At 37.8% G+C, this 20,972-nt stretch overlaps 1 protein-coding gene across 2 annotated transcripts in view; it reads left to right on the top strand.

The window, feature by feature from the left end:
• CUL4A (cullin 4A) overlaps window positions 1-16,776 on the top strand; it is a 39,061-nt gene extending 22,285 nt beyond the window's left edge. Inside the window, exons 12-20 of one of the 2 annotated variants that reach the window (XM_030448701.1) lie at window positions 1,381-1,485; window positions 3,242-3,352; window positions 3,693-3,778; window positions 4,796-4,903; window positions 6,172-6,285; window positions 7,477-7,582; window positions 13,914-14,086; window positions 14,912-15,064; window positions 15,357-16,776. In XM_030448701.1, coding sequence (XP_030304561.1) covers window positions 1,381-1,485; window positions 3,242-3,352; window positions 3,693-3,778; window positions 4,796-4,903; window positions 6,172-6,285; window positions 7,477-7,582; window positions 13,914-14,086; window positions 14,912-15,064; window positions 15,357-15,452 — 1,052 coding nt within the window. In that variant the 3' untranslated portion in view covers window positions 15,453-16,776. Of the gene's footprint in view, window positions 1-1,380; window positions 1,486-3,241; window positions 3,353-3,692; window positions 3,779-4,795; window positions 4,904-6,171; window positions 6,286-7,476; window positions 7,583-13,913; window positions 14,087-14,911; window positions 15,065-15,356 lie in introns of those variants that run through there. The other variant, XR_003987435.1, reaches the window with a different exon arrangement.
• Window positions 16,777-20,972: the final 4,196 nt, after the last annotated feature.

Below are 20,972 nucleotides of genomic sequence, written 5' to 3'. Positions count from 1 at the left end.
AAATCTGTAGAAAGCATGGTAAGACAATGCTGCTGAGTGTGCTAGTGCCATAGTGACGCAGTACGCATTCTGCTTTAGGAGACTTGGTTTGGGGACAGGAGGCAAAAGTGAAGTTGGGAGTGTTGTGGGTTCAAAAAGCTTGGGTGTGCTGTTAGGTGTGCGTGCAGCATCCTGACAGAGCATGCCAACCTCTGCTGTCCCTCTGCTTTCTGCACGGTGCCTGGTGCTAACAGCTGCACAGGGAGTGGAATGCTGATGCTGCGAGTGGAATAAATGGCCAGGGGGAAGCTGTGGCAAAAAGAAGGAAACTGCTTTTAATTGTGGTGGTAGATGAGTTCTCTGAATCTTACAGAGCTCTGGGATAGGAGTAAGTACAGCCCGTCCACCTTGAAGGTGAAGCGGGGAGAACAATTTTAAAGCCTTTAGATAGAAAGGGGCTTACTAGAGGGGGAAATGTCATTGCCTTGAAGGGGGAAGTAATAAAAAAAAAAGATAAATAATAAGAACATCTTAAAAGTATTATTACTGGCTTTGTCCCTGGTCTGGCAAAAGCTGTTCAGACCCTTGTTTTGCCTGCAGCCCCTGGAGCTGAGGCATTTTACATCAGGCGAGGATCCTGTTTCCTAGGCTGGGTTTTTTTTCCCTCTATACATTCTTTCCATGTATACATACAACTTATTTTGTGGCTTCCTTCCAAAACCAACCTTATGCAGGGCAAATTGCAACACGTGGTGATCCAGGTTAATGCCACGACATGGGTTGCTCTCGTTTGTGAGTTGTGCTGTTTTGGCTACTGGAAAGGTTTCCTTCTTACACAGAAGGTTGGATAAGGATACTAATATGGCTTAATAAATACTGAGTTAAACTCATGGCTTAACCTTATTTCTGGCATTCTGAAACTACTAACTAGAAAGCATTGTTTGAGGTGAACTTTTGGTATGTTCTTGCCAAGGGAGCATGAGGGACATGGTAAAGGTCTACAGGAGTACAGTCTTCTTTGTGTTGTTTGTTTCTCTTTCTCATAAAATACATTCATATGCATTGCACATTTCCAAAACATTGTCTTTCAACAAGTAATGTGCTTGCTATGACTATAACACAAAATGTGGGAATTTATAATGCATTAATTGTAATGATTGTACAGTATTATTTTTTTCCCCTTGGACAATTCAATTTGTTGATATTTTTCTATTATGGCTGTAGTACAGTAGGGCTCTATCATTCCAATGAACATAGGGATGGGGAAAAGGAAAACAGAAAATATAGTGCTTGTCCTATATTATAATATCTAATGATAATCCTAGTGGGAGATGCTTACGTTGGTAATTTTAGTTGGTTTTTTTTTTTTTAAAGCTGCTAAACTGTTTTATTTATTTGTAGCAAAATATGTGGATTCCAAATTGAGAGCTGGTAATAAAGAAGCAACAGATGAAGAGCTGGAAAGAATCCTTGACAAAATTATGATCATATTTAGATTCATTCATGGTAAGAAATACCTATCTGCAGTTTATACAATTGAAACTGTTTTCCTTCCTACTAGCAGAACTGCATTCCTCTGAGTGTAAGAGATCTTTTTTTAGCATGAGTTTCTGCTTGACTTGGTCTTAAATTCAGGTTGCCTTACATGTGAAGAAGCACAATATATACAACAGGGAGGACAAATTTGTTCTATGGAGACTGGCAAGTTACAAAGCTTTTACAGTCTGTGAATGGAGACCTGAGATTTAGAGCTGTTGGTGGAAGGTTTTTTTCACATAAATTACCCACATTTGTAACCACAACTTCTCTAATGACAGAGAACAGAAAGGTTAGTACAGATTTTATGTTCCCTGGCTACTTCAGTATGTCATAGGTGCAAAGTGCATTTAAACCCAGCAACTAATGACTTTTTTTTTCTCATCAGGCCTGAGAAGGTCTCAGCATAATGAGAGAAAATATTAATCCTCTGGTTTACTGCCTTTGAAATGCACTTCCATAACGTATGTTCCTGTCCAAGCAAAAGCCCTGAATGTGTTAGGAGAATTATTATTTTTTTTTTCCTACATTGAATATGAGAAGAAATATGTGGTTGAATCCCATAGAGCTACATGGTCACTGTTATGAGGGAAGTGGGACATGTGTGCTGGGCTGGGATGGAATAAGCAGGACCTACCCAATTCTGTGCTAGTCTGTTCTGAGATCTGTGTGGTTCTTACCTCATAAAATCCGAAACAAGTAGAATATAATGGGAAAGCAGACAAAAAACAGTCATAAAGTAATATAATTTGTGTCATGATTTCTGTCAAAAGCAAAGGGTATTGGATGGAGATAGTGAATGAAGGCTGTATCGCTGGCAGTTTGTCACCCTAAGAGATTAATGTCAGTAATCTGAAATTTTGACCAACTTTTTTTCTCTTACTATTTTTTTGTAGTACTGAGCTAAAAGTGCAAATTTATTTTGAAATGTCCAGCATGTCAAAGTCCTTTGACAAGGAGATGGTAACTAGTAGTTAATTTCTGAGCACTGGACTTTTCAATAGTATCTTGAGGGCTGTTGAGAAACAGCACTTTATCAGGGAAAGCAGGAGTGCACTAGAGATACTGCTGCAGGCACTTTGGAAAGTGTTTGCAAGGAATTAGGAGGGGCTGCTATAGGCAGCAGAAAGAGTGCCTTGAATTAAGGTGAATTTCTTCCTCTTGAAAGTGAAACAATTTGCTGGTATCTTTGCACTATCAACAGAAAAGGTTTGTGGGAGCTCTGGTTTAAGGCTGTGAAAGCTTGTGGGTGACTGTACATGTTCTTTATTTCAAAAGTCTACTGACAAACCCTGTGAGAGGAGTTTGATCACTTTTTCTTCACCTTAGGCTTTCAAAGGTTAATTTGTTCCTACATAGGAGCTCTTTTCCTTTCTTTAATTATAAGAAATCTGATCATTGGAGGGAGAATACTCTTCTGTACCTTGGAATAACTTCATGTGGCTCACAGCTGATCCAGTGGAAAACACAAGGCAGACAGTGTTCCTGGGCAAAAAAACAAAACAAAGACAAAGTAAATATTTTGCAATATATGTTAAGAAAATAACTAACATAAAAAAAGAACTAGTTGCCTCCACATTGTTGTTATGTAGGAAATACTGTTCTGAGAAAGGCTCATGTCACAAACCTAAAGTGTGATGATGCAAAAAGAATGTGTTGTTTCATTGTATTTTATTTGGTGTTTTAATGTATTTTGTATTTTATTTTTGGTTCAATTTCTGTACAGGTAAAGATGTGTTTGAGGCATTTTATAAGAAAGACTTGGCCAAAAGACTGCTTGTTGGAAAAAGTGCATCAGTAGATGCAGAGAAGTCCATGTTATCAAAGCTGAAACATGGTAGGTGTCTTCAGACATGTTAAATTTTTATTACTTTTTGGCATGTAAATTGGAATCCTTATTTTCTCATGCTTGAAGAAGTGAAAAGCCAGATTTTAAGTAACAACTGAGCATATACAGCTTCCATTGTGCTCATCAAGAACAACTGGGCTGATCTCTAAGATATGTGACTGCTTCATTTCATGATCCTGCTGAGGAGCAGAATCAGTCCTTAAAACACCTGCCTAGATGTGGGTCCTCTGGACCCTGACAAATCTGGTTTGGCTGTCTCAGTTTAAAACTTTATTGCTTGTTCTGTGCTTCTTTGTAATTATGGAATCTTTGCTTTGACTCGTGACAGAATGTGGTGCTGCTTTTACCAGCAAACTGGAGGGCATGTTCAAGGACATGGAACTGTCAAAAGATGTCATGGTTCAGTTTAAGCAGGTATGTTTAGCTTCTGGTTGCATACTAGAATTTTAGTAATGCTGAAGTAGTACTTAATGGTGTTACACCTTGGATTAAGCTAAAATTAAACGAGATCTTTTCAGCAGATCCTGGTCATAGTAATAGAGCCTACTTAGAGTTCCACTTGTAGAACAGAATTTATTTATTATATATTAATTCAGATATAATCTTATTTTACAATTTTATTCAATTCCTTTTAAAATAAATTACCTTCTAAACACCACATAGTAATTTAGTTGTCTTATATCCTTTAAAGTCCATACCCCTTAATTCTGTAAACTGTTGTTTCTCTATTTAATTCTTTGTGGATGACCTACACCAGAGAAACTCCCTGAAAGTTGCAAAGTGCACAAAACCCATGTATGCTTTGGCACAAAACTTCCAACCTGTCCATGACCAAGGGAATGCTTGGAAGAAATACTGAAATGCTCGCCCTGTTGTTGCCCTTCTCCCTGAGTTCCTGTTTTGGGGCCTTATTGAAGAGGGTATACTGGGGGAGAGATCTGTCCCAGAACACCTACTCCTGTTATAAAATACACCAGTGCTTTTCTGTCCCAGACTTTGCAGCCTGGCTTGGCTGTTATAATGCTCAAACTATAAGAAAATCTATTGTCTAACAGATGTGTGGTAATCCCAGGGGATCTTTTTGATCTTGCAGTTCTTGCCCTGGTTTCTGATCAAAAGCTTTCCTTTGCTTTATTTGCATGTGATTCAAGTTCTTTTGACCTTAATACCCTGTAAAGACAGTGCTCTAGGATACTTCAAGGCATGCTGTGCTTTTATTTTTACTTCCAACCTCTTGCTATGTTTTGAAATGGGGACAGGAGCAATTAATAGTAATGAAAGTTAAGATTTTGGTAGAGTGTGTCTAATCAAGGATATGGCCCTTAGACATTTTTTGTTGTTCTAGAAGCTTAAAATTTCTAATTTAAATATATATATTCTCTAATTTAACATGGAAGTGGCATACTTGAATTTTTTTTTCTTGTATTTTAGTATATGCAGAACCAAAGTGACCCAGGAAATATAGACCTGACAGTAAATATATTAACAATGGGGTATTGGCCAACGTATACGCCTATGGAAGTCCACTTAAATTCAGAGGTTAGTGTTTGCATTCTCTTTCTAAATGCACTTTGTGGAGTGGAATCATAGTCATTCTCGTAGGGTGAACTGATGTCTTCATTTAATGTTTTTTCTGCTAGATATTTAAGAGGTTTATCTCATTTTAAAGATTCCAAATTTGAAAAAAAAAAAAAAAGTAGTGTATAAACCCCACTTTATTTTGCAGTGGTTGTTTTAACTTCATATGTTTTTTTTCACCTTAATAATACAATAATAATCTAAAATTAGTAATAAAATTAAATCAGTGTTGTATTTAACATTGCAATCAAGCACTTAAAAGTTTACAACTTGACAGTGCACCTTGATTTAGTCAATCTTTAACTACATTGGTTAAGCATTTTCATCTAGACAGTAGTTGTTACTGCGTGTTCTTTTTTTCCTGTAAGATTCTTCTCTTCCCTGCCATGTGTCTCACAAAACTGCCTGCTGCATTTAAATGGAATTTGCCTGATAAGAGATCACAAAAATCTCTCAACTTGGAAGCAAAGCTCCTATCAGTAGTGATTTCAGTTAAAATACAGAATCCCATTTCCTGCAAAGCCTTGCTTGATCTGAAATGTGGAAAGCACTTCAGAGGCTAAAGTTGGTAGGAAGGTTCCCCATCGGTCCAGTACCTGTGGAAGCTGTTGTGCTTTTTATACTCCTGTGGCATATTTTCCTCAGTAACAGGCTACTTCCTAAGGATCCAACCCGAGCAACATATGATGGAAACAGGGGGGTAAAACACCCTTATTTGGAAATAAGGGGGTATAAAGTACAGGAATCAGACCTGAATATGTGCAGAACAAACTAAAGGAAGAGCTTGGGAATCGATGGTAATTGTCAATATCTGGATGTCAGATGTATGCTTTTTCTCCTGTGGTTTCTTGGTCAGATTCAAAGTCCAAGAGGAAACCAGTATTTATTTTTGAGGTTTAAAAACCTTTTACGGGGAGTTTGTTTTACTTAAAACAAATGGATTCTTTCCCCCCAACCTCCACCCCCTAAAAAAAAAAACAAAAAAAAACCCAACAAAAAAAAGAGGGAGGGAAAAGGAAAGAGGAATTAAAAACTATATTTGAACAGAAGCTTTCTTTTGTGCATAATAATAACAGTGTACTTGCATGCAGAATTTTGCTCTTTGGATTTAGCTTTTTGTGCAAACACACTTATGAAATGTTGAGGAGAACCAAAAAATGGCATGTGAAATCATCCGGCATCACTTCACTGGTGTAACACTAATAAACTTCTGTCTCTTTGCATTACAGATGATAAAGCTTCAAGAGGTATTTAAAACTTTTTACCTAGGAAAACACAGTGGTCGAAAGCTTCAGTGGCAGACCACTTTAGGGCATGCTGTCCTAAAGGCAGAATTTAAGGAAGTAAGTTTGCTTGTTTAATGCTTACCCTGTTGTGATAAAATTTAAGTCAATTATTTGGAATCTAGTAATGTAATTTTTTTAAAATATATATAAAGACAGTAACATTTTGGGGAGAAACAATCACAACTCAGTCCTGTTTTGTATAGAATGTAGGCTTTTTGTTGTTAAACTGAAATACTACCTATCTAAGGGAAGATGACAATGCCTTTTGGGGAATATTTGTATTTGTTTGATAGGAATTGTTGCTCATTCAAATAAAGAAAACAATAATAAAGAAGGAAGTTAGAGGAAAAAAATGTTTCATCTTTTTATTTTAATATTGAATTGGTTTTTAGCATAGAAATACTGGTGACACTTTTAGAATGCTTCACTGATGCAAAAGGAGGCTGAAGAGTGTTAGTGATGTAATGACTGTGATTAAAATTTAAATGCTTGTTGAATTACTAAAGTCTTAAGTAGCCACATTGTTTCTTAATGTTGTTTTGGCTCATGGAATATCTTGCTAATAATGCAGCTTAATTGAGCCAGAGCTAAACCCCCCCCCAAAAAAAAATAAAGAAATTATATTGCTTCATATTCACAGTGAGTTAGTAACACTTTGAGGTTTAGGCCCTATATAAGAGCAAGATGGATGCGTTTGTTGTTGATAGACAGAAGTGTTTGCAGCTGTCTGAAAAGTCTGAGTTACTTCCTTTTCATTGTCTGTTTGTACAAACATTCTGCTACAGATAGTACTGTCACTCTGTATCACGGTAAACCAAAATAATCTTTTGTTTCTTTCAAATTTGATCCAATGCCAAGAATTCTTCTGCATTGGTTTGCTCATCACTGTAAAATGAAACTTGGGTGAAGTATGAAGAGATTTGCTTTTGATGGCAGCAAAGCCAGATTTAATATATTGTAATTAAAATTAAGTAAATGATGTGAAGCAAAATGCAATTCCATTATCATGAGCTTCTGCTGTGTGCTGCATTGCTACTGTTAAAGGAGCAAAAAAAAAAGTTTTAAAAATAGCCTTTTTCCTCAGTACTGCAGTCAGGCAGATTCTTAGCCATGCTAGGCATTCTAAAATGTATATCTCTTATTTTATAAATAGAAGAAAATGTATAGCTCTGTACCTCATCAGATTTGGGAAATACAATAGAAAATGTTCTGAATATGACTTTTAATTATTTGATATTTGTTTTTTAGGGAAAGAAAGAATTTCAAGTATCACTCTTTCAGACATTAGTGTTGCTGATGTTTAATGAAGGAGATGAATTCAGTTTTGAAGAAATTAAAATGGCCACTGGTGTAGGTATGAAAAAATATTTTTTGACTCTTAAATTTATTCCTCAAGTGATTGCCAGTTATCATTTATTATGTCAAGGCTGAATTTTAAGAAATTTGCTACAATCATTAGAGCAGACTGTATGAGCCAATAGTATATAGACAATAAATGAGATGAAGAAAACACATTGCTGCTACTTGGTGGAGATAAAATAGATGCTTCACAAAATGAAGAGTAAGAGCTGTGTAGTGTATGATGCTACTAACAACTTATTAGATTTACAAAATCTATCACTGCAATTCTTAAAATTCAAATTATGATAAAGACTCTGTTCTATTTCGGTTTCAAATACTGTATTTTGAAAATTATCCGTTGTAGAATGGTCTCATTTGGGGGTGATTCAAGAGAGTATTCTCATCTAAGTGGTACTGAGAGCTTGCCCACCTGTTTTCCATGACTCCTGTAGGAGTGCCAGTAGATCTGATTTATTAGGAAGAACAGTATCCTGTAGGGTGTATACTTTGTAGCTGTCTCCCTCTGCATTTGAAACCTGAAGGCAGAAAGGACAAAGTAAACTGTGGAAAAAGTATTCTTTTAACCATTTGCAGTATCTATCTTCTGTGTTCTTACACTCTTACATGATTCCTTTTGAATTTTTACACTTCCTTGAAATAGTCAGAGGCGTTGCCATTAAAGAGGAGAATATAATCTCATTACTCTAGAACTTCTGCATCAAACAGCAGCTCATACCCAGTAGCCCTTCACATACTGTATCTTAATAACAACCCAGTACAGCAACTGCTGTAAAAGTATTTGTGTATAAACATACACAAGTACTAAAATATTGTAAATATATTTACTAAAGCACTGTAAAATAGGGATATCTAGAATCCCTGTGGCAGAATGATGCATTGAAGAAGGCAGTGCAGCCCAGGTGCTCCAGCTTGTCAGCCTCAAAGCTTCAGGTTGCTTAGTCACACACTCCATTAGTGCAAATGGAGCTGCAGAAAACTCCTGGCCTTGTGAATGGTAAGCACTGGGGTCATCCAGAGAGACTTAGTAGGTCAGAGTATAGTGGTTACAGAACAAACTTAAGTTCATGGAAGCCTAATCCAGATCCTGCTTTCTCATCCTGTATGGCTGTACCTCAGAGCTTGCATTCTGTCAACCTGACAGCAACAGATAAAATCTGCTGCATGGAAATTCATTTTATTATACCAGAAAAGAAAGGCTTTCAGTAGACTGCTTTTAAGGCAGCTGGGTAGAACTGATTGATAGTTGGGAACTATCTGTATCATGTTCTCTCATTGCACTGAGTCCTCCCACGTCTGTGTTTCCTTCCCCTATGGGGAAATAGTGTCAGAATAGAGGTAATGAGGACAGTTCATGGTCCACTGTGTCCCTATGAGGCCAGGGTGGATCACATAAAATCTCTGCCTTCCCAGGCTCTCCCTACACAAGGCATTTGGAGCTGCTTTAGAGAGGTCCTGTTCCCATCTAGCAGTCTCCCTGTTTCCAAAGGAGGGGAAACTCTTATAGCTAGAAATGATTCCACACTGTGCCCTTGTTGCCTCCTGCAACATGGAGGATTTTTTGTTGTTGTTCAGCAGTACCCTCCAGAAGGCTGGTATCCGGGCTAGCTGGAAAAGAACAGATTCAGTAATTTGAAAAAGTAGCTGAATCTGAGATGCAGCTGTTTGGGGAAATGACTGTTTAAGTCAGAGGTCCCAATGGCCAGGCTCTGAGAGACCTACCTGGATGAAACAGTGCCCTGTGGATACAAATAACATTGGACATGGCAGGAATACTGAGGGGCAAAATTTGGCCATTCAGATTGCCATAGAAACTGTTCCAAAATGTTCTGAACACCAAGTGTGGGGCTAGACAGATAAGCAAAATTCCAGTGCGTGCTTAAAAAATGAGATATGGGAGAAGTCTGCATTCATTAGGATGTAGGAAACCCTTTTAAATAGAGTAAAGCTGTACAAATGGATGGGCTCCATCTAAATTCAAAGGGAGTAAAGCTGCTGGAACACTTAAATGTTTTAGAAAGTCTGTAAGGTTTGTCAGATTTCTCCCTCCACCATCTATAAATAACACAGTAGATCCAAGAAGAGTTCAGAGAATGAGAATAAAAATGGAGCAGCTTCTATAGAGGGAACTGCTGAGTGTGCTAGAACTGAACTAAATAGACCAAAGGGTAAATAGAACTCAGTGAGCAGGGATTTGTTTTCTTACTCAAAAACTAGAGGGCATTAAATGAAATGAGCACAAGGGTGGGGAAAACCAAACAGCATGTTGTAAAAGCTGGAAGCTTACACAACTCAAGGAGACAGGTTCAGGGAAGAGTAAAACACTGAAAGTTTCTCAATGCGTAGAAACCCTCTGGCTAAGGAAGTCCTAAATTCCTGGAACAGTAGGATGAGGAGAGGAGGAAGAAAGGGAAAAACAGAGCTCTATTAGCTTTGTTCTTATATTCTGTCCTGTGTTTACCTGCTCGTGGGTGCTGTCAGAGATGGGATGCCAGGCTAGAAAATGAGAAGGATAAACCTCCCAGCTCTTAAGGGTTGCTTTATTTTGGTAATATATGTGTGTGAGCTCACTGAGGGGGGAAGCCTTGTGCAGTTTTTATTTAATTAACATGGATTAATGTTGTGACCCTATTTTACGGTGTCATCCAGTCCTTGCACTTTGGTGTTTGCTGCAGTAGAGCGTAGCCAGATGCCCCCATGCCCCAGGGCAGAATAAAATCCTGCAAGTGGAAGTGTCAATAAGGGTTTAGATCAGGTCAGTACAACAGAACAGACACTAAATCAGACCACCAACAGCTGGTAGTATTCATCCAGAAGCTCTACAGGAACTTTCCAATATAAATACTGAATTATTTTGTCTAGTTTATAAATGAAGTGAGCCTTGATGTGCTAAGAATGCCAAGTGGCAAGACCAATGCTATTTTTTTCCTTTTTTTTTTTTTTTTTAATGTTCATGGAGTAATTCTGCAGATTACTGCAGGGTGGGTAGCAGGTCTGCATTGGGAAGAACAGGACTGGTAGGCTCATAGATAACTGTGTATCAGGAAAGAGCCAGCGTGATTTATGTGATGCATAACTTCCCTTTCAAGCTTTTTGGGGAGAGCTGGAAAGCATGTCCACAGCCATAATTGTGCAATTAGGCTTTAAAAAGTCCTTTATAACAGCTCCTTGCAAGCTCTAAAAGAAACTAAGCTTTCATGGCTTGAGAGGGAAGCTTCTCTTGGAGTGAATAATTAATTAAACAGAAATCAACAGGTAGAAAGGAATGGGTAGCTTTCACAGTGAAAGAAAGCTCCTATTTGGATCCCCAGGTCTTATTTAGCATAGTCATTGAGGATCTCAGAAAGATACAGATGTGACAAAATTTGATGATGATTTCTCAGGAAGGTCAATTTTTAAACTTTAAAAAAAAGTGTGAAAAGGATCTCACGCTGTTGAACAATTAGAAGATAAATTGGATCCATTGTTGATGAATATAAGGATATCTGTAGTTGGGAAATAACCTTAGCCATGTCAGATTGGCTTTGTTAGATATGACTGCTCAAGAAAGAAGTTGTGCAGTCACTTTGTCCTGTGAAAACGCCAACCAAAGGGTTCATCAGTGACCAGGAAGGCAAACTGCATGCTGGCAACTTCTGGGGAAGTTATTCAGAACAAGTAAAACCCTTCATCAGGTTTTGTGTGTACTTGTGTTTGGATACTTCATATGTTTCAGGTTCCCCATCTCTAAGGGTGTATAGTAGAATTAGGTAAGGACAAAGAAAGATGAAGAAGACATAGGGGCGTTAACACATGGTCCCCATGCAGAATATGGAGAGTTCATCTCTTAAAGTTAGGGCATGGTTTGGAAAAAGGTGAAAAGAAGGAAAGACAGTGGTCTGTAGAATTATGAATAGCTTAGAGGCAGTGAACACTGAATTCACTAACCCTCATGGTACAGTAATTCAGGCATCTTTTAGCTTCTTCATCAGCTTCTAGCTAACTCTAAGGCAGATGTTTTGGTCTGATCCATACAGCACACAATGTGGTTGTTCTCAACTGAAACTCAGCTGCCTAAGATTAATGGCAGGCCTTAAAGCACTGATTCTCAAACATCAACTCAAATTGAGTTAGCCCCAAGTTCCTTGCATGCACATTGACTTTTTCATTGAGAACACCATAACAATGATCATAAATTATGTTCTGTTTATTTGGTGTGTTCCTGGGGATGACTTACTACATAAGCATCATGAATAACATACTGGAATGAGGTATGAAGCATTTGGTATTTTCCAGTGTTATACTGCAAAGTTTGGTACTCTCATGTTGAAGTAGCTTTAGCAGAGCTTTCATGGGGGTCCCTCAGGTCTGTCAGTCACATCTCCCTAGCTCTCTGCTGACTACAGAACGTACTGCCAGGCATTTGTTTCACTCAAGAGTCATCCTGCAGTTAACAGAAAGAACTGACCAGTCAGTATGGCAGAAACCAGTAAGGTATTATGATGTAAAATTTGTGAGTTGCTTTACAAACTAAAACCCAAACTAAAACTAAATTTTCCAAAAGTGCTGTACCCGGCAGGATAGGACAGTATATATTTTACAGAGGTGAATATGGTGTTTCCTGTTGTTCTGGTGTTCAGACACTTTTCATTTATGCAACATCAGTATTAGCTGTATTATTGTGTTGACAGTATTATAAATTACTTTTGTAAATGTCTAGCACTTAACATTAAGTGGGTATTTAGATACCAAAATCCATGGGTATTGAAACAGTTTGGGCAATTGGCTTTTACATACATTTCAGACTTTTTTGCATCTTTATGTTCCATTGCCACCCTACACAAAATACATACACTTTTGGGAGTCAAAAAGCCACACTCAGATGAATTTTCTTTGTTCAAAGTAGAAGAATATTTCATGGGAGATTACCACGTTACTGAAAACAAACAAACGAACCAGAAACTCAGACAGGGATTTCTGCCTCTCTTGGCTATCACAGTCTTCATCTGCAGCAAATGGCATTGTTGGCACTTGTTTTTTGGAGTCACTTTACAATAAATAACTGTCAGTCTCTCTTAAAGAGATGAGATTGCCCTGGTACATTACTGCAGTTAGTAAATGCATAATCTGTCGCTCAAAGAATGGTTACCTTTGAGATGTGCTGTCCAAATACAGTCTGTTTTTATCTGCCTTTCTGATTATCATGAAAGCCTCTAGAAACTGTAGTTTTTACTTTTACTTCAGTGACTGATAGGTAATTGCAGATACCTTCCCTCTGCCATGCTGTAACCTGGGAATTAGCATGCAAGGCAAAAGCAAAGCTCCAAAGAATGCTGAGTTTTTTTAATGGCATCCTTTGTTTCAACAAAACCGTAACTCAACAATGTACATTTTCTGAAGGTGAAACACACAAAAAGTGTGAAACATCATAAAAGCCTGTTTAGTCAATGTGGTCTAAAGGTTGTTTTGGGCTTTTTTGTAATCATAGAACAACTGGAAGCTTAGGAGAAGGAAAAGGTCAATCTATCTGAAAGTTAAAGTATTTTAGAAATCATAATAGTGTTAATCTTTTACTCAGCTACACTGCACTTCAGTATTAGATTGCAAACCTTTCAATTTTTGGACTAAAACAGGTCCAACAAATTTGGTGATAATTTTATATTGTGAATAAAAGTATTCTAGAAACTGCAGAAGCTGTTTTAATTCAAAATCATGATGCAAGACTACTAACATAATTAGTAGAATGTTCTAGACTTCCTTTTATCTATCAGATTTGTGCAAATACTTAAATTTAGTAGATAAAATTTTCCCTACCCACTTGTTTCTGTGGCCTTCCTGTTGTGAGGTAAGTTTGTGACTATAATAGCTGTGAGCTCTGCCTTCTCACAAAACATCTTACTATCAGTTTAGCCTTCTGGGAGGTTTTTTGTTATATATTTTCTGGCATGTGTTAAAAATATTGTTGAAATCATAAAATAGGTGTCTTGAGTTACTTGGCATCAACTGACTTTTCTTCTAAAATACTGTTACTACCAAACAAAACTAAATCAATAAAATCAGGCTCATATTAAGTGAAATATTTCCTGAAACTACTTTTGTATTGAAAGCTCATTGAGATGAGTCTGAATCTCCTTACATGTACAAATCTGTGCATGCCCTCAGCACTTCCTGTGAAAGATAAGAGACCAAACTCGAAGGTTTTAAGTTGTTACCTAGCCTAACTGGAGCTTAGCTGCAAGAAATTATTAATGTAAAACTAGTGACTTTTTAATTGTATTTCTAGATTAACCACATAAATCTCATAATGTTTTGTACTGTTTTCTTCCATACTTTGAACTTCGTCACAGAGGACAGTGAATTAAGAAGAACATTGCAGTCTTTAGCTTGTGGAAAAGCACGAGTATTGATTAAAAATCCGAAGGGCAAGGATGTAGAAGATGGAGATAAATTCATCTTTAATGGTGACTTCAAGCATAAATTGTTCAGAATAAAGATCAATCAAATCCAAATGAAAGAAACAGTATGTATTTATTTTTTTGTATTAATTCTTTTTACATTAACTATTTGCATGCCCCGCATGGAGAGACTGAATCTCTTCATTTCCTCTCATAGTTTTTGCCCATGGAGATGGAAAACAGACATTTAACTTGTTTTTGGTAGGTAGTCAGGATGAGTCCCAGAGTCAATGAAGATTTTAAAACTCACTGAAATCAAAACAACTTGGTTTCCTTCCTGTACTGGCAAGTTAAATGCCTGTGTATTGAAGTGACAGGATCTTGTAGATGTTTCACTCCATCTTAGAAGCTAAAGTGTTGGTACTGTGTTAAACTTATGAATCAAATGTCACCATATCACTTCTTTATTTAGTGGGTAAGAGTTATTAAGGTCCAAGTTGTCCCTGCTTTTGCACAAAAGACAAAGAGTCTTTGTGGCACTTGAATCCAAATTCATGACACAAGCTGACATGTGTTAATTAATATTGAGTTCTTTCTGTCTTTACATATTAAAATCCCTAGAAGTCAAATTGAAGGTGGGCAGTTTGATAGAGAAAACTGCTGTATTGGGGCTGTCAGAATGTTTTGTGTTCTCTCAAAAATCTGGTGAGTTTTTTAAGATATAGTTAGGTTTATCAGATAGATTTATAATAAGGCATACATTATTTTTTCTTTACATTTTTTTGCATTCTTTACAATTACTTAGTTCTTAGCATGCAGTAATTGCATGCATCTGTCTCAAAGATGAAGATTTGAGATTCATTTAATTGGAAAAGTTGACTATAGAAATATAATTGATAAACAGTAGCAATGAATGGTGATATGACTTGTGCTGTTGTAACATTCTCTAGGTGGAAGAACAGGTCAGCACAACTGAAAGAGTATTTCAAGACCGGCAGTATCAGATAGACGCTGCTATTGTGCGAATAATGAAGATGAGGAAGACTCTTGGTCATAACCTCCTTGTTTCTGAATTGTATAACCAACTGAAATTTCCTGTAAAGGTAACTGATTTTGTTTATCAAACCATCCTAGGATTATCTAAAAATACATAATATATTTTTCTGTTCAGTTGGGTCCATAGAGGTAAGAAATATGACTCGGAATCAAATCCAAATATTAAAATGTGTGCAAACAGAAATAAACCAGAGTATCAGTAGGGAATTATATTGAGATATTTACATAGGTATTTATGGTGAATTTTCTTATGTAGCTGTTAGCAGTCCTATTTTTTTTAAATGTACTTTAAATACAAATATTTTTTAACTGTTTTATCAATCTCATCTTGTCTTGTAGCCTGGAGACTTGAAAAAGAGGATTGAATCTCTCATTGACAGAGACTATATGGAGAGAGACAAAGACAACCCCAACCAGTACCACTATGTTGCATAACAGAGAGGAAATACTTAAAAAAAAAAAATAAAAACAAACAAATCTAAAAAATAAAACCCGAAATCATCCACATGTATCTTCAGGACACCCGAATACTTATGCTGTTCCAGACTTTCCTTTTAGCAGATTTCAGGTTGATGTGTATTATTCAACCAGCTGCATGCACTGCTGTGGAAAAGCAAAATGACATGTTACTGATCATCCTTGTCAAGACTCCTTACAATGTTAAACGTCATTTTTTAAAATTTCTTCTAGTTACTCTTTTGTTCTTCTGGGTTCCTCAAAATTTAGTTTTACAGTTTTGTTTAACACTGTCATTGAAGTTGGATGGAAAGGTAAAATTACCTGTGTGAAAAATACTTTTGTGATGGATGCAAGTCTGGTTTCTTCATTTATGTGTTCTTAACTGTATCCATGAAGACCCTATATGCTGCATTCTTTAGCTACAATGACAACTTGGGTAACTTTTTTAAAACCTTTAATTGATGAACAATTACGTACAGGCAGTGTTGTTGAAATACACTGCATTTTTGAAATTATGCACCATGAATATCCTTAAACTTGTGTTCAGTTAATTTGCTTTCAAATTACTATAAACTTCAGTCTGGTTTGGATAAATCAGGTGTTGAAGTGAGATCCTTGAAGTGCCAAGAGGACAACTGTGTTCATGTGTGTAGTGAGTGGTTGGATTATTTAGCTAAGATATGGATTATTATTTTATTCCTACTTCTGGCTTGGGTGGCAAAGAGTAGATCTGGGTCAAAGAGGCCCTACCTCATTTTAGGGCAACTGGTGTTTATCACTGTTTGTGTAATTGCCGTAACATTTAGTTTTGCCTTTAAAGTAACATACAGGGAACCTACTGTACAGCGTGCTCCACTTTGAAAAACAAACTTTTTTAAAAAATGGACTTGATATTGTGAAAGCATTGTACTTTGTCTTGAAAGACTAAGTATTTTGTGAGTACTTTGTTACATATTGTATATATGTAAGTTGATTTGAATTAAAGAATGAAAGACACTGTAGATCTGTTCAATAGCTGTAACTATAAGGAAAACATCTTTTGTGGTAATACTTACAAGAGTGTTTATTTTCTGGATTTGCATACTGGTGTGTTTCATTCTGAAAAAGAGCTACCAAAGGAGTTTTGATCATGACATAAATGCGAATTTAATTGAGCAATATTTTCTTCAGAGAAACCTTCCTAAGTTCATGTCACGTGGATTTGTGCACCAGTTCAAAGGCCACCACCTCTTCTTAAAGTAATGTTGATAAGAGTTGACATCTTGTGGATTTACGTATTATTAAAGTCCTTGTTCTGTCATCTGGTGTCATTGATTGTATTGCTTTCTTCCAGATTATTTTTGTTCCCTTTGTGTTTAGAAACTAAACACATCTAGTTTATTGTATTTAAAACATATTTGATATTGTAATTTAATGTAGACTTATTTTAATATTTGAATCCTCAGTTAATGCAAATAAAATCTTTGATGCATATTAAATAATAATTTCTTAGCCTTTGTGAGAATGTGGAACTTCAGTGTATTTGTGCTGTGTGTTCTTTAGTGTTAATTATGCTGTTCACCTTGTCATTGACTACACGTATGGAAAACCATCAGATCCATCTTATTAGACTTTTAAAACAAGGAGTATGTATCTCACAGAAATGTTATGGGCAGAGGCTTTATCCATACAGAAGGTTGGCAGTACTACACAGTAATGGATACAGGGAGTTCCATGTGTACTGCTTCCCTTCTGGAACCCAAACTTCCTGCTTCAATGGTTTAAAACTATGGATTAGAAGCAGTGGTGTTATCTTGAAGAGGATTGAAAAGGTTCTAAAGGTTCTGCCTTACAAAGCAATGTTAATTTATTCAAAGTGCTGAGATGTGCAGTTTTTCTTAATTGCCATAGACTAGAACTCTGGCCAAATTACTCTGGTATAACAAAAAATGGGCTGTCCCACGAGCAGTGGAACTAATGAAGCCTGTCTTGCTATCATGTACGCCTTTGTACCCCTTCTCCATCAAACCCCCGCCCCCAAAATAACCTCAAGCAGCAGTACTGCTGAAGGCTGTTCTGCTTAGTTCCATTTTTCTGCTCATAGCACCATTGGTTCTGTTCTCTTTTATCCAGCTGTGTGTCTATCCCCACCCCCTTGCCTCTCCAAACCTACAGAGAATGTAACAATTTCTGAAAATGTTTATTCTTCCAAATGTATCTGCAAGTGGCTTCAAGCAGACCGAAAACTCTGGAAGAGATGAACAGGCCAGGTGCTGTCATCTCTCTTTCTCAGGTCCTCATTTTTAATTTGATTTTCTCAAATTCCTCTTCCTGGGAATTTGTAGGCACAAATTCCTACAAATTCCTTCAAATACAAAGAAATATTACCAAACAGGTAAGCAGTTAGCTTATTAGTCATTAGTAATCACTTCATTGCAAAGTAGCTGCATGTGATTGCTTTTGAGAACTGGCAAAGGCAGTCAGCTGAGCAGTTGTTGGCGTGATGCCAGCTGTTTTGTTCACTTCACCCCCTGTGAGTATTTGTACCCACAGGGCAGAGGATGCTGAATGTTTCCACCTGGAAGATCACCCAGTGTTAAAGGTGTCAGGCTGCAGCAACTAACAGATTTCCTCTGTAGAGCATCTGTGTTCAGAAAATGTCCTGAAAACCTGGATCTTGGCAATTCATCACTGGAATAAATTGTGTAGCAGCTTCTATAGAAAGACAAAAATAACAGCAGTAATCTGGGATACAGGTGGGCATTCTCCAATTTTACCAAAACCTTCCAATTTAACTGTTCAACTTAGCCATTGATTATCTTTTCCTAGCAAGTCTCTTCAAGAAGAAAATAACCCAGAAGTCAAATTTAATGCAGGAAAAGGCTACGGGAAAAATTGTGTTTCATGGAAAGTCTTTCCTGGTAAAAAAATCCTATCCTGTACTCTGTCTTCTGTGCTATTATTCTGTCTCAAATTTGCAGATCAGTTTGGATTGCGGTAAAGGCTCCTAGATCTTGGGGTTACTTCCCATGTTCCTCCCATTAAGCATCTACTTTGGGGTTGGGCTCTTTTGCCAGACGACTTTCAACAAGACAAGAGGGCATGGTTTTAAGTTGTGCCAGGGGAAGTTTAGGTTAGATATTAGAAAGAATTTCTTTACGGAGAGAGTGATCAAGCATTGGAATGGGCTGCCCAGGGAAGTAGTGGATTCTCCGTCCCTGGAGATATTTAAAAAGAGACTGGATGTGGCACTCAGTGCCGTGGTCTAGCAACCGCAACGGTGGTTCAAGGGTTGAACTCGATTCTATGATTCTATGATACTTTGCACCCACAGCTCTTCAGGGCCAGGAGGAGTAGCAAGGTTAATCTGGAACTCTCTTGGGGTTGGTTGGATAGCAGCTTTAATTTTGGCATTACTTTTGATCTCTGGGCTGTCTATATACCAGCTTTTACAGGAGCTGTAACTGCATGTTTGTTTATGTCTTACCCCATTATCAAGTTGATTTGGTGTTGGCCAGCAAGCTATTGAGCAGTGAGGCTGATGCCAGACATGGTTGTGCAAGACTTGTTTCATTAGGAAAAGCTCACCAACACCCTGGTAATACTGCTCCAGGCAACGACAAGGCAATTGGCTCTTGTGCAGTCTCTACATGACTGTAACAGGCTTGGTCAGCTAATGATCCACTGCATGGAAGATCAGTCATTCTCTGCTGATAGCCCCATGTTCTCTACTTAGCAATTTCTTGCCACAAAATCTTTGCTTGATACAACTTGCATATTAATATTAATTAGTAGTTATCTAAGTATCTGTTATTTTTCAATTCATAGATACCTACCATTTTTCCAGTAGAAGGGCAGACTATAGCCCAGCAAGTTTAAACCTTACGTTGGGCCTGTTTTGTTTTCTGGCAGACTTCAAATATTTCACAGACTTTCCTTCACTCCCAGTGCAGGTTCCAAGTACAGTGATCAAAAAAGGAGAACAACCCATGTCCCACCTCCATTAACCTCAACTCCTCTGCAGATGAGTCATTAAAACACTTGACCAGAGCTCTTTCTTATGACCTTTTTCAAGCTAACTTCTGCTTTTGGCAATACATGGCAAGAAAAGACTGACAGAAGTGCTGCAGGAAAAAAGCAAACAAACTAAAATAAAACATTGATGACTCTCAAAAATGCACACTTAAAAATGCAGCATTAAGGAAACAATGTCCATAGCAATAGCATAGAAAAAGAAAAGCAGATCCCCAAGCTATCCTGAAGAGCAACTAAATTCTACAATGTCTGTGGGAAATAGGAAGACAAACATCAGGAAAAGGTCACCAAGTTCACAGTAGCTGGAATTTACATTAGTAGCTGGCAGTAGCTAAATTGCATTTCAAATCAGTTCTAAGTAAAAAAGTATGAAGGCAGCCTGGGATCTCTGCCTCAGAGATGATTAATCTGGAGTATGCTACGATGAGGAGACGGATGACATGGCAGTCATTCTGAGAAACCAGAACCATTCTGCTATTGGCACACTTTCCAGTGGCACTAGAAATAGGATTTCAGTAACAAAAGAAGTATTACTAACTGATGAAACGGCCTGGGCTCCCCACCTCTGTTATTAAAGTAACATTTGAGAATGTTTGATAGACTAACTTCATGCCTTTTTTTTCCTACTTTTCTAAAAAAAAAAACCCTCTTAAAATTCTTGTTCATAAATACATCAGGCAACATCAGAAGCTATGTGAAAGTGCAATTAATTTTACCCATGCAGCCACAAGTCATTAGCAGCGCCTGTTTTGGCTTGGAACACATACAAAGACTGTATATGTACATAGATGCATCACTTCAGAGATTTTAAGACCATTAGCTTCCACTGCTTTTATACTGCTCTGACTGAAATAGTTCTATGCAAGGTAATGGTACACGTCTTATATTACCTTTAAACACAGTTGCAAGAACCACATTCAGGGAACCAATACAGAACTTAGGTGGATTAATTGCTCACTGAAGCTTTTTCTCTCCCTTCTCTCTCACCTTATCTTTAACAATGGGGTGCGAGGTGCTGCATTCCCCCCTGGGAACCAGCATTAAATCCCTGGTTAAGGTAAAGTGCTGGTTAAGGTTGACCTGGGACCTGCTGCTCCACATCTCTCTCATATGACACAAGTTCCAATGCTAGGATGTATGGCAGTTCACACAAGGACCCCAAACCTCAAAATACTCATTGCCAAACATCCGTGACACAGGTGACGGCTGGGCAGGTAGCCTGTGTCAGGGTAACAGTGCCCCAAAGCCAATCCGTGGCTGCCTTCAACCCATGTCCGGAACAGGGCCCTGAGAAGCCCTGGTGGCAAGAGGGGCCCGGGACAGACCGGCAGCAGCCTGTGAGGATGGTGCAGTACACGCCTGTACCCCGCACACGATCAGCGCACACCCCGCTGTGCGCGGGCCGGGACTGTGAGGGCCCCAAGGCGCGACACGCACACGTGCGCCCGCAACCCCTGACTTTCCACACGTGAAAACCACCCA

This window comes from Calypte anna, chromosome 1, assembly GCF_003957555.1.
Source record: "Calypte anna isolate BGI_N300 chromosome 1, bCalAnn1_v1.p, whole genome shotgun sequence".
In the NCBI taxonomy this organism is placed as follows: Eukaryota; Metazoa; Chordata; class Aves; order Apodiformes; family Trochilidae; genus Calypte; species Calypte anna.
The sequence above is the reverse complement of the archived record's forward strand: the minus strand, read 5'-3'. Positions and strand labels throughout refer to the sequence as shown.